The sequence below is a fragment of the Mangifera indica genome, chromosome 16 (genome assembly GCF_011075055.1).
Source record: "Mangifera indica cultivar Alphonso chromosome 16, CATAS_Mindica_2.1, whole genome shotgun sequence".
Taxonomy (NCBI): Eukaryota; Viridiplantae; Streptophyta; class Magnoliopsida; order Sapindales; family Anacardiaceae; genus Mangifera; species Mangifera indica.
Window position 1 is genome coordinate 2,791,392 of NC_058152.1, and position 12,828 is coordinate 2,804,219.

The window sequence follows — 12,828 nt, forward strand, 5'->3', positions numbered from 1 at the left end:
ATTTTTATAAAATTTTTATCCCACATCATAGAAATTATGGATTTTATAGTCATCATGTGTATGAAAGACCGTGAAAACATAGATCTAACAAAGTGAAAAAAAAAATAAACAAACTTTTTTTTTTTTAAACTCCTCTTGCTCTTAGTCACATAGATCTAGCTTAAATCCATTGCAATTTGGATCTTGTAACCAAAGAGGTATATTTATATAAGGCTGATAAATCTGTAAAATTTAAACAGAAGAAGAAATGAAAATACAAAAGAAAAGACCAAAGCTTTGTAAGCAATCAAGAAAATCTTACAAAAATGAACAGGAATTTAGCCTCAGAAGGGTTTTTAGGGTTATTGTACATGGACAATAAAAACCATATAAAAGAAGAAAAGAGTAAATATTTAAAAAATGATTATCTTAAAAGAACAAAAATGAATATGATATTTAAAAAACTTAAACAGATGTGTGTTAAAAAGAAAAAAAATGTTTATATTAAAACTAAGTTTTATTTTTTTTAATCATCTGGTAAAAACAAAGCCATTGTTACATAAACTGATATCAGATGTGGACAAGAAATTAACATGACATCCAAACACCACCGACCCAGGAAAAAAATGAGAGCAGATTTGATGAAAAGTATAAACACATAAACAAGGAACCAGAAAAAGTACAAGGCTCTCGATTATCGGAGATAAAAGCAATAAAGGATAAAGATTATACCCAGGTGAGGCGAAGGGAAACAGGTGAAAGAAGAAGAAGAGGAACACCTCTAGCACTCAAAGAAGGACCCTTTCACTGGCTCTGAATGATGTGTTTGTTATGCAGAATGAGAAAAGAGAAGGAGAGATATATAGAGAGGATTGTGGGATAGTCTCAGAAGATATTAAATTGCAAAATCATCTGTAAATAGCAAAACTTCCAATGATAGACTGGAAAAATAATTGCAGTTTAAGAAGAGACAAGTATGGAAATGGACGAGTGGTGGCTACTGACCAATTGGACTCACTCTCTTTGAAAAAACCCTTTCACTTTGGCAAGATTCGTGTCACTTCACCTTGCATGACTCTCTCTCTAGAGGGGACATTTTATGGCAATAACTTCCCACCCCACCCTTCTCTTTCTCTCTCAAACTCAACTCTTCTTGGTTTTTGGCTCCTCTCCTCCTCTCTATCTATCTGGGTTGTTCATAACTTTCCATACTTAAACTTCCACACTTAATATTTAAATCTGTATCCTTGACATGATTTATCTAATATTTATTATTTCTGATTTTATGCACATAGTTTTTTGAATTTCTGAGAATTATACTAAAATGGGATTTTATTATAAAGTGTAATAAAATGTTGAAAAATTGTAATAAAATGCCCAACATTATTTATATGATAAATCTCACTTATTTAGGATTAATGTTCATTTGATTTGAGTTAAGTTTTTTAATTTATTGAAAATAGGGTTTTTTTTTAATTATTATTTAAGGTGGTCGAGAAGTTAAAATATTGTTTTGCGCAAAAATGACTATTAATAATTCATCGATATTTCATTATATCAATATATACTATCTAGTTTTCCCCTTCCCGCCAAAACAACCGTTATTTAATATTTTGTTATTATAGTTAGTGGTTAGACGTTATTTCGTTATATAAATATACTATATTAGTATCTTGTTTCTTATTAAAATGACCGTTATTTCATTATTTGATCCTATTATTATAAATGGTAGTTTGATGATATTTTATAATATTAATATATTATATTAGTATAATTTTTTCCCACCAAAACGAGCATTATTTCATTATTTAATTTTTTATTATAGTTGGTAGTTAGCCGTTATTTTGTTGAATATGTTATATTAGTATCTAGTTCCCTATTAAAATGACCGTTATTTCATTATTTGATTATGTTATTATAGTTGATAGTTCGGTAATATTTTGTAATATAAACATGTTATATTTAGTATAATTTTTTTCCCACCAAAACGACCGCTATTCCATATTTGATTGAACTATCATAATTAAGAGTTTGTCATTAGTTCCTTATATGATTATGTTATCATAATTTAACCGTTATTTCATTAATGAATTAGTTATTATAGTTGGTAAATAGTTTATCGTTATTTTCGTTATATGAATATGTTATGATTACTTATTGGTATTTTGTTATATCTATCAATTATGATAGTTAACCAATGTTTCGATACATAAATAAATTATCAATAAAACCATATGTATCCATTTTGGATACACACGTATATACATATTTATATATGTCATCACATGATTAAGTGATTTTAAATTAAAAATAAAATAATACTCAATTATATTATGACACATATAAGTGTATACAATTATGTACCTAAAATGGATATACATAGTATTTTTCATAAATTAGAAAAGCTCATGTCAATGATTGAGGACAATTTTTTCATTTCATTTTATTTTTATAATAATTAATTAACTTTTTCTCTTTATTTTTAATTTCTTGAAATATTTTCATAAGTTTCTTGAAAAGAAATTAAAAAAAAAAAAAAACTAAATTTAAAATTGTTACCATATATTTCTAACAGTCCCAAATGCATAAAACCTATACCAGATATCAAATTTAATGAAACATTAAAAGAAATATTAGATAAATAAAAATGCTTTCTTTAATACAGAGACCAAATATGGTATATTATTAAATATATTTCCATTAAAGGATTATTTCTTTAATATGATAGCCTAACAAAAATGTCACACTGGTAGTGGCAAATTTGGTGTACAATTTATTAATGAGCCTATTTGGACGTGATTTAAAGGATTTCTGTTTTAAAAAAAAAATGACACCGCTGTCAAACAAATATAGTTATAATTATTTAAAATTATTATTGAAAATGTCTAAATTCTGTTAACATTTCTCAAATGAGCAATATTATATATATCTATTTTAGGTATATAATTATATATACACTTATATATGTAATTATATGATTAGGTATTAATTTATTTTTAATTTAAAATTATACAATCAAATAATAATACATATAAATATTTATATATTTATATATCTAAAATAAATATATATAATTTTATTTTCATCAAATAATATAAGCTTCGTTATGTGAAGAGTGAAGATTGTGCATTTTTTAAATCAAAGTCCTTTTATCAAGTTCTTATATGTAGTAAAACCCACAAAATCTAGGCGAAAAGGCTTATTCCCACCCAAGGTTTAATTCATTTTCAAACTCTTATTTATTAAATTTTAAAAACTCAAATATCCATCCGTTAGCTGACTTTTATTAAAATTCTTTATTAAAATTAAAGGTGAAAACGTTGTTTAACTAATAATACTAAAAAATATAAAACTTTATACCATTTTTTTCTTTAGTTAGGAAAACTAATAATTTTTCTCAAGATTAAGTTTTGAAAAGTTACATTTCCCCTCTATGGTTTCAAATTTCTTCAATGATTATCCAACAAACAATAATTGCTCTCCCTCCCTCTTGACGATATCTCTCCCTCTCTAGCGTTCCCTCTTGATAGATGAATCCTTCATCTGAATGATTCATTGTCATCTAGATGAAGGTTTCGTTTAGATTTAACGGATCCTTCATTGTCTAGATAAAATATTCGTTTGTCGGAAGAGAAAACATAAGAGAGGGAGAGACATCACCAAGAGAGAGAGAAAAAGAGCGGCTATCATTTGTCAGAATATTGCTAGAGAAATTTGAAACATTAAGGGAAAAATGTAACTTTTCAAAATTTAATTCTGAAAAAAAATTATTAGTTTTCCAAATTAAGGGGAAAAATGATACAAACTATTTTTTTTTTTAATATTACCGATTAAATGAAATGTTTACTCTTATTTCTAATAAAAAATTATAATAGAAGTAAGATGATGAGTGAGTATTTGAGTTTTTAAAACTTAACGATGACAGTTTAAGAATAGATCAAACCTTGGGTAGAAATAAGTCTTTTGGCCTAAAATCTAATAATTGTGTGCTAAAACTAATCCATTAAACATTTAGGAACATTTTCAATTATAAATATAAAAACTGAAAACTAAATATATAATAACTAAACAATAAAACTATACGTACTTATTTTAAATATATAAATAGATATATATTTATATATATCGTTATGTGATATAGTGATTTTTAATTACAGATAAAATAATATTTAATTATGTGATTATATATAAATGTGTACATAGCGCATAACTAAATAATTCTAATAGTTTGTGGATATTAATTTTTGCTTATATTGGATAAGAAACTTAATTTATTCCCCATCTCGATAAATTTTTTTAAAGATAAAATTATTTACTTAGATTTGTCTGCATTTTATCATAACATTTCAAAGTTGGGGTAGCTAGATACGTAAAATGCATACCCGATATCGAATTAAAAGTGCACTAAAAATATACCCCATAGCCAACATGAACATTAAATATTTTCTAAAGTGAACTAGATGCCTAGAATATAAGACAAACCCATTCTTTGGGTTATTAAAAATAGTCATATTTTGAGGGGTGCAAAAAATAACAAAAAGAATTTAATAACTAACCATTATAGCCAACAAACTGAAAACTAACTATAATACCCCCATATATAAATCAATTTTTACGTCAATCGTTCATCATCTTCAAGATTTCAATATAGTTTTCGTGAACTATTTGGTTAAGAATTGATCAACAAACCTATCACATTCACTTTTCAAATCTTACAAAGTGTGTTTCTCATCCATTTCTTTGTTTTCTTAGTTGTATTTCATTGTCATTATAGTTTATTACCATAATTACCTTTGTCATTATAATAGTCTATTGCATTCATTTTACATATTTATCTTAAAATGTTATGTTAATGTTGAATATTTTAGATTTATATTTCGAGATAAAAGTTGTGGTTGCTTAAATAATTAAATTGTGAATTTGTCTGTAATTAAATAGATTAAATTATATTAAATGATATTTCACTAATTAACTCGATTTTTGAGTTTAGGGATGTTCTGCATAAGTAAGAATATGTAACATATTTGAGAAGAGATTAGATTAAAGAATAGTTCATTGGTTATCTAAAACATTTCAAGTGATATAATTTGTATTGTCTCAATCGAGATATTAGAGTGATTGACTCTAATATAGCATAGTCCTTGGAAATTGACACTGCTTGGAGTAACACTCCACCTGGTATATGATTCTTCCTTGAGGCATTGTGGTTGAATCAATAGAAGGAGAAAACCAACAGGGATTACAAAATCCTATAAAATTTGATATCACTATAAAGGGTGTTTCTGCTGAAGCACCAACAGCTTCTCACATAGTAAATAAGCCAACTAAGACTGACATAGTTGCAAAGGCTCCTATGTCAAAGCCTACTATAGAAAAATAATCCATTTTGAAGCTACAATCTGGAATTCTTCGTCTAACTAGTGGTTCAAAGTCATGAAATAAGAGATGAAGTGCATGTACATTAGACTAAGCAAAATGGACAAAGTTACCTACCTAAAAACGAGTATGAGTTTTAAATTTTTAAACCCGTACCCGTTTTGGACTTGCACCCACAAGTAATAAAATTTTGCAAGCGGGTTAGGTATGCCCATGGGTCACTTGTGATTTATTTTCTATTCATGTTCTTCTTTTTCTTTAATATCAAACTTATAACCACATAATACAAAATTAATATATTTTTTCTTTTCTTGACATGAAATGAACTCAAATCTACTCTAAAATTAAAGAAATTGTTGTGATGAAAATAAATTTAAAGAATATGAACACTAAATACTTTGTTATAAATATTAATTTTGTATTTAATGCTAAAATTCTTCAAATTTATAGAAAACGTTTTTATAATTTAAGCTAAATTTTCGTTTTTCCACAAAATATTTGTGTACTTGAAAAAAATATTAAAAATTATAAAATGAATATATTAAAATAATAAAAACAAAAGAAAAATAGTGATTAATTAATATTAGCGGATAATACATGTATCAACTTGTACTTGCAAGATAGGCTACATGTTTTAGATTTCATTACCCGTATAAATTTACCTAATTTCAATTTGCACCTATTTTACTTATACCTATTTTATTCGGCGATACTCAGCCCACCTACTTATATACAAGTTTTCTATAGTGATTTTATGACTAAAATACAAGTTTAATTAAAAAAAAAAAAACAAATAACAGGGCTTGGCTAGAAAGACTTACTTTTGAGTTAAGTGTGTTAAAAAAAAAAAAAAAAAAAAAGGGGGAAAACCTTACTAAATTTGAATTGTTTCTTCGGAACCAAGTGGTGTTTCGTATGAATGTGATTCGAGCGGTGGTTAACCCTGAGAACAACGTTGGGCAGGCCTTAGTCAACGTTTCATCGCGGCTCATATTCTAATCTACTGGCCTTCCATCGTAACACGCAATATTTCTGGGTTACGGCAGTCAGACTTGAAGCGTTGAATACCTTAAAAAATTTAAAAAGACGAAACGTATTGATAACTAAGGAAGAAAAGGCGAAGTCCACGTGCACGCCTCACGCAAAGGACTGGAAAGATTATTACTTTCTTTAAAAATGGAGATTCTTGACATGATGATGGAACGATGACCACATCCTCTTGCCATTTCTTATAATAATTTGTTGGGGGACCGCTGAAAAGTATTATGACTTTTTAATACCTTTTCAAGAATTTGTGTACCCAGAAGGAAAGAACGAAATTGAATAACTATGGCCGTGGAGGAGGAGGCAGAAATTGATCGGTTGCCGATAGATTTGTTAGCTCACATCTTTGTTTTGATTACTTCCTTCACTGATTTAGCTCAGTAAGTAATTTTCGTGTTTTGTTTTCATATGGGTTTGGTGTTGTTTTGTTGATGATTTTTGTTTGTTTGTTTGTTCAAGGGCCAGCAGTGTGTGCAAGAAATGGAAAGTCGGGGTGAAGCAGTCTTTGGCACGAAGAGAAAGTTTGAGCTTTGCTGGGTGGAAGATGGATGATGATTCCACCGCACGTCTTGTTGGCCATGCTTACAGCCTCAAAGAACTTGAAATGTGTTCACTCTCTCTCTCTTTTTAACTTCCTGGCTCTGCAATCGTTTTCTTTCATTAATGTTTGAAATTCCTGATAACAGTCAGGCCTCCTGGTATTTATGGCCAGAACTCAAGAGAAGATTAATGAAATTTTGAATGGGAACACTTTTGTTTCTTCCATGGAATACTGATCATGAACTACTTCATGGTGGAATGTTCACTATAAATAAAAGTTGTCTTTTTGGTTATATCGAGGGTTTGAAGATGACCTAAAAGTTCTTGATCCTGGTTTTTTTTTTTCTTTTGTACGATTATACAGAGTATGGAAAGTCTTTTATTAGGCTAGTTGTAAAATTCCATAACATAATATAATTCCAGCTTTAATCTTTTTCCACTTGTTTGAGAATTGATGAAGTTATCTTGAATGAGCTGAATTGCTCAATTGCAGCTAATAAGAATAAGATTCAGTCCATGAAGATCCAAAATTGTGGTATAATCCAAACTTTGTCATTTGAATGACAATGCATTTGCTTTAAGGTGTCTGCATAAGTCTTATATTGAGCTATCAGATGAGGTTTTTTTTTTTTGACCCTTGAGAGTAAATTATGGATGTTAAGTTCATGGTTCTAGCTGTTAATGCTGTCAATTTAAGGAGAATTCTTCTATAAGCACTAAAATATCTATTAGATTTTCTTCAAATTATTTTTTGAGCATTATGGAGAAGTGAGATGTGATCTGTTTTCTATCATTCTCTTTTATGCTTCATAGAATTTTATATACAGGTTATAAAAGAAATATCAGGGCAGCAAAACTTCATATTCATAAAAAATGTCTAGGATAAAAAGGGCATATGGACGGGCAATATCCATGTGTCTTTCTGCCACATTCTGAACGTGAAAGTGTTTGATGTCAAGTACATGTACCTGAATCAAAACAAAATGCATCATGCTGGTTCTTTACATTTTCAGTTTACAATCCTCTCTTATTGTATTTCAGTTCAAGGAGTCGGTGGGGTTGTCAAATAACTGACAATGGACTGTACAGAATATCATTAGCAAAATGCGTCAGCAACCTGACATCCATATCACTGTGGGGTTGGACAGGGATCACAGACAGAGGTGTTGTTCAACTGGTATGTTGTTGAAATCATCTTTCAAGAACACAAAAATGTGTTGGTAACAAAATTTTAATGGTTAAACTGGATGGCACAGTTAGGAATACTATCCTGCAAGCTATCTGTTTTGCATAACCAAATTTTTTTCTGAAAAATTTTCATGGATAACTTGAGGAGTACAACATGAATTTTGACATAGGTAGGTATGTGCCAATGACTGGGATGTGATTAGATTCTGTGTGTTGTACTTTGTCAAATTTAGTTTTGCCATTGACTAAATCTATGGTAGCCGTGGAGTTTTCTTTGAAACTAACGGATAATGCATTAATGGTTATGCTGTCTGTATGTACTGTATTTGTGGTATTTGATTTACAAGTTAATATACCAATCTGGATTTTCTTAGCTTACCATATCGCCTTTTCAACAGATTTCAAGAGCTAGTTCCTTGAAACACCTGAATATAGGCGGTACATTCATCACTGATGAATCTCTTTATGCCATTGCAAATAGCTGTCCACAATTAAAAGTGAGTTATCTAAACAAACTGTATTTTGAATTCTATTTTAGCACTATTTTGAATGCTTTTACATGGCAATCTACTGAAATAGTTTTAGTCTATATAGTTGAATATATGAACATTGAACAAGTGTGCCTATGTGTCTATTGCTCTTTCCCAGAATATTGTCCTGTGGAGTTGCCGTCATGTAACAGAGAATGGGCTTCTGTTTCTTGTAAATAAATGTCAGAAGCTTGAGTCTATCGATGTGCGGGGAACCAGAGTTCCAGTAGACTGCTTCATAGCCTTGCTTACAATTAGTCCAGCCCTTCGGATAAAGCCTGAGAGACTCCTCTTGAATGTTGGGCATGCTTCTATGTTGCCTATTGTATAAGCTGTTATTCGGTTAGTCTTGTTTTTCTTTTTACTTCTCATTATGTTTGGTTATGTATGGTGATGCATCAATTGTATTCTTTTGTGATTGTGCACAAGCACAAATGATATTTGAATAAAGAATAAAAAACAAATAAATATGTACGATTGTACAAGCATTTAAGTTGAAGAAGCCCGATGGGTTTGGAGATGATCACTTTGATTGTTGACCATATACTATAAGGTTATGCAAGATTTGTGTTGTCTAGACGCAAACCCATTCCCTCGAGGGATATAGGAATAAACTATACATATAAATAAATTGTACAAATTTATTTATACAAACTGAGATAGTAACTTCTAAATTTACTTTTTTTTTTCACTTTAAAATCATCAAATCAGATGTTATCATTTTAGATTGTTTTAATATGTTTGTATAATTTATTTATACAAGTAGAATTAATCTACATCATAACTTCTAAGGTTAAAAATGAGTTATCAGAAAACATACTACTACACAATACATAATGACAATCTTTGGAATGAAAACAATAAGCATTAGTGGTATCAATGAAGATAATATATAAGGAAATGTCAATATCTAAAACATTTCAATACAGAAAAGCCGTAGACCTGAACCAAATTTTGAAACACTCTGGCTATCTCTTCACCACTATCTACATCAGTTCCTCCTGCTTTGCCTCAATTCTTCATCTAATATTCTAAAATAACTCAACTCTATTAGGCAATGCTTGACCCTCGTTGCAAAATGCAGTGATTTGTTGCACCAATTCTCATCCTAAAATCTACCATGTATCATAGTGGCTCCTATGGTAGGTCAATAATGTTCTCCCACAGTATAAAATTCATCACAGCAATAATAAAAATATCATCAATGGAATATAGATTAATTTGAAAAGCAAAGAATGCGGAGAATAGACTGTTGAAGCAGAGCTTGTGAACTGAACAGATCCAGTAAAGCTTCCCATAGTATTTGTTGGTGGACTCCTAGGTACAGCAACATTCTTGCAAGATCCAAAAGGTGCTCCAGCCTGCAAATTTCCATCAATATAGTCTTGTCTAACAAACAAATTTATATGCAGATAGTACATTATTACAAGAGTTGCAACTTAAAAAACTTACAAATATAATTTAATTTGACAATACACCATATTGTCAAAAACATCAACAAGACATACATATCTACTGTCAAAAGAAACTCCCAAATGCTTAAGATTATAGCAGAATTCTATGGTTGATAAGGTATTGACTATTCACTCTTGGGTGAGTGTAGATTCTGATGAGCACCCCAGATCAAGTTGAAGTTAAAATTATGAACATTTTGACAATAAATTGTTGGAAATATCTACTAATTTATGAGCCACTTTCTTTTAGCTATTTTGTTTTTAACTTCTTAGATCAGACTGAGAAATTGTAATTTCCTGTCTGCATAAAAGTCACAGTATGGATTTGAAAGAGTGAGAAAGAAGGAACAGGAACTAGTATGTGGACTTGGAACGAAAGAAGTTGCCAATTACAGTTTCTTTTTTCCTTCTTATAACAATTACTGAGTTAACTGAACTAGTGTGGAATTGAAGCAGCAAATAATAAGACTATTATCTGGAAAAACCTGGCAGGCTTGGACAGTATTGCACCCACACAATGTCTGGCCATTCATTCTATCCAAAACATCAAAGACACCACCTCCATCACTCCTCTGCAATATTTTTTTTCATCAGTTAGAAAGCTCAGTCAGTAGGATATCTTTGCAAATTTATCAAAGGTAAGCCAAAATTCAGTACCATGTAAAAATTGACAGCCAAAAAGTTGGGCATCACGTTCCTGGCCGCTTTATAACAAGTACCAACCATCTCAGCTAGCGGAGTTGAATGCTCTTTGCAAGCATCATTCTCAACTGGATATGTAGGGAAATAATTCTGAAGAAAAAGGGACGCCTTTTTTGAATTTAGTGGCTGTGATTCTTTTCTATTTGGACAAGAGCCTTGTTTCACCCCAGGATCTCCAGCTGAATGCAATACATCATTAGGCCATTAAAGGATGACATGCATGTGATACAAATTCATATAAGCATAACAGTTATCCAAATAATTACCTTCATTTTCCATCATGTATCTCCACTGATAAGCTACCCCTTCTTCTGATTCCTTTGAAGCAATAGAAGTAAAAACAAGAAGCCGGTAGTTAGACTGCACCATTTCTGTTACAGTTGGCCAGTCTTCACCTTTTTTGGGCATCTTGGACACAGGAAACCAATACTTGTCCAAACCAGCACTAGTAAACAAATTAGTTAACCCTTTTGGAGTATGCACGTAGTCCTCTATTATAATAGTCACAATCTCAGTCGGATTCTGACTCAAGAATGATTCCACTTCTTTTAAAGTGTTAATTGCAGGTTGCTGAGAACAATTCAAAGCACATATTGCAAACTAATTCAAAAACAATACAACAAAAACAAATTTTCATTGCTAATTGAAGAAAATAGGGAGGAATATTACAAACGCGGTGAAGTTGAAACATTGCCCACGAAATGAATGGCAGAGCCAGATATCATTATTGAAATCATACATATCCAGCATCAATCCCCTCACTCCATTCTAATCGATACCCACAAAAAAAAAAATCAGAATCAGATTTTAGACAATAATTATGGTAATCCTACAGAAAGGAATGCAATGCCTTTTAGAGTACAGAATTGACATTTTGCTTGACAAATCTTTCTTGCGAATCAAGGAATGAACACGGGGATCGAAGAAAAACGTAATGGCATACCATCAACTGATTTGTAACAGTATCTTCTTGATTGTAAAACGTGAGTCTTTGAACACCAGGCAAAGCCGGCGCATCAACGATACTAAATGAATTATGAGTCACCAACCATGTATACTTGTTGAAAGGCAACCCACCAATCTGCTCGTCAAACAATTTTCACAAGACATCTCAATGCGAAGATCTCCAACTTGACACCAAAAACAAAAAAGAAAACAAACCCACCGCCAAATGTATACAAATCTTCAGTAGAAGGAAGAAGCTTACAATAGCGGTCGGTATGGTAGCTTGGCCTCTGGTGCAAATGGGTTGAGTCTTTCCCAAAGCAGGGCAATTACCACAGTAAAGACCAGGTCCACAGTCAGTAGGGGTAGCACATGAATCAAGAACCTGTTGATGTAAAGATCATAAAATTCAGAATTGGGTCATGAAAGAAAGAAGAATCACAGACAGATCAGAATTTAGAACCTGGCAATTGCCGTTAGAACAGGCAATAGAGTGAAAAATAAACAGTAAAAGAAGTGTCAGTAAGAAGTACGAAGATGCATAGGCTCTGCATAAGCTACGAGAGTCCATGAAACACGCCAACATGGCTACTGCGTGCTTATACAGAGCACCAGAAAAATCCAGTAGAGAGAGAATAGAGAGGATCAAAGTAGTAACAGCTGCAAGCCTAAAATCTAAAGCAAAAGAAAAGTTTTACCGAGTGTCCATAGAAGTGACATGGATTGGGCATTTTGGGTAGCAAACGCGGGCTGGCTTTAACATCAGTAAATGCAAAAATAAATTGCTTTCAACCATTTTTGACAATAAATTATTAATATTATATTAATTAAATATTAAAATATTATTTATTTAAATATTTTTAGATATAATTATTTTAAATTATTATTATATTACTATTTTAAAAATTAATAAATAAAAATAAAATCATAAAAAATTGTTTAGTAATAACATTTTTATTACCTAAAAATTCAAATAAAATAATAACGTAGTTAACAAGATAATTTTTATTCTTGTTTAATTAAATACTATTGTAATTTTTTTTTAAATAACAAGAAATCTCATTCAAATA

General features: G+C 30.5%; 2 protein-coding genes across 3 annotated transcripts; one reads left to right on the forward strand and one right to left on the reverse strand.

The window, feature by feature from the left end:
* Positions 1 to 6,300: 6,300 nt before the first annotated feature.
* On the forward strand, positions 6,301 to 9,145 carry LOC123198749 (F-box protein At5g67140). The gene is made up of 5 exons (XM_044613509.1): positions 6,301 to 6,779; positions 6,859 to 7,005; positions 7,981 to 8,116; positions 8,526 to 8,624; positions 8,776 to 9,145. The coding sequence occupies exons 1-5, from the start codon at positions 6,685 to 6,687 to the stop codon at positions 8,986 to 8,988; spliced, it is 690 nt and encodes a 229-aa protein (XP_044469444.1). The 5' UTR covers positions 6,301 to 6,684; the 3' UTR covers positions 8,989 to 9,145.
* Positions 9,146 to 9,528: 383 nt separating this feature from the next.
* Positions 9,529 to 12,468, reverse strand: LOC123198647 (PI-PLC X domain-containing protein At5g67130). 2 transcript variants are annotated; one of them, XM_044613382.1, is made up of 8 exons: positions 12,222 to 12,468; positions 11,979 to 12,143; positions 11,757 to 11,894; positions 11,483 to 11,581; positions 11,080 to 11,383; positions 10,769 to 10,992; positions 10,597 to 10,683; positions 9,529 to 10,018 (listed from the first exon to the last, which is right to left on the reverse strand). In XM_044613382.1, exons 1-8 carry the CDS (start codon positions 12,342 to 12,344, stop codon positions 9,836 to 9,838), a joined length of 1,323 nt encoding a protein of 440 aa, XP_044469317.1. In that variant the 5' UTR covers positions 12,345 to 12,468; the 3' UTR covers positions 9,529 to 9,835. The 2 variants fall into 2 exon arrangements, with proteins under 2 accessions (XP_044469317.1, XP_044469318.1); XM_044613383.1 differs by having other exon boundaries at positions 12,021 to 12,143; positions 12,222 to 12,467.
* Positions 12,469 to 12,828: the final 360 nt, after the last annotated feature.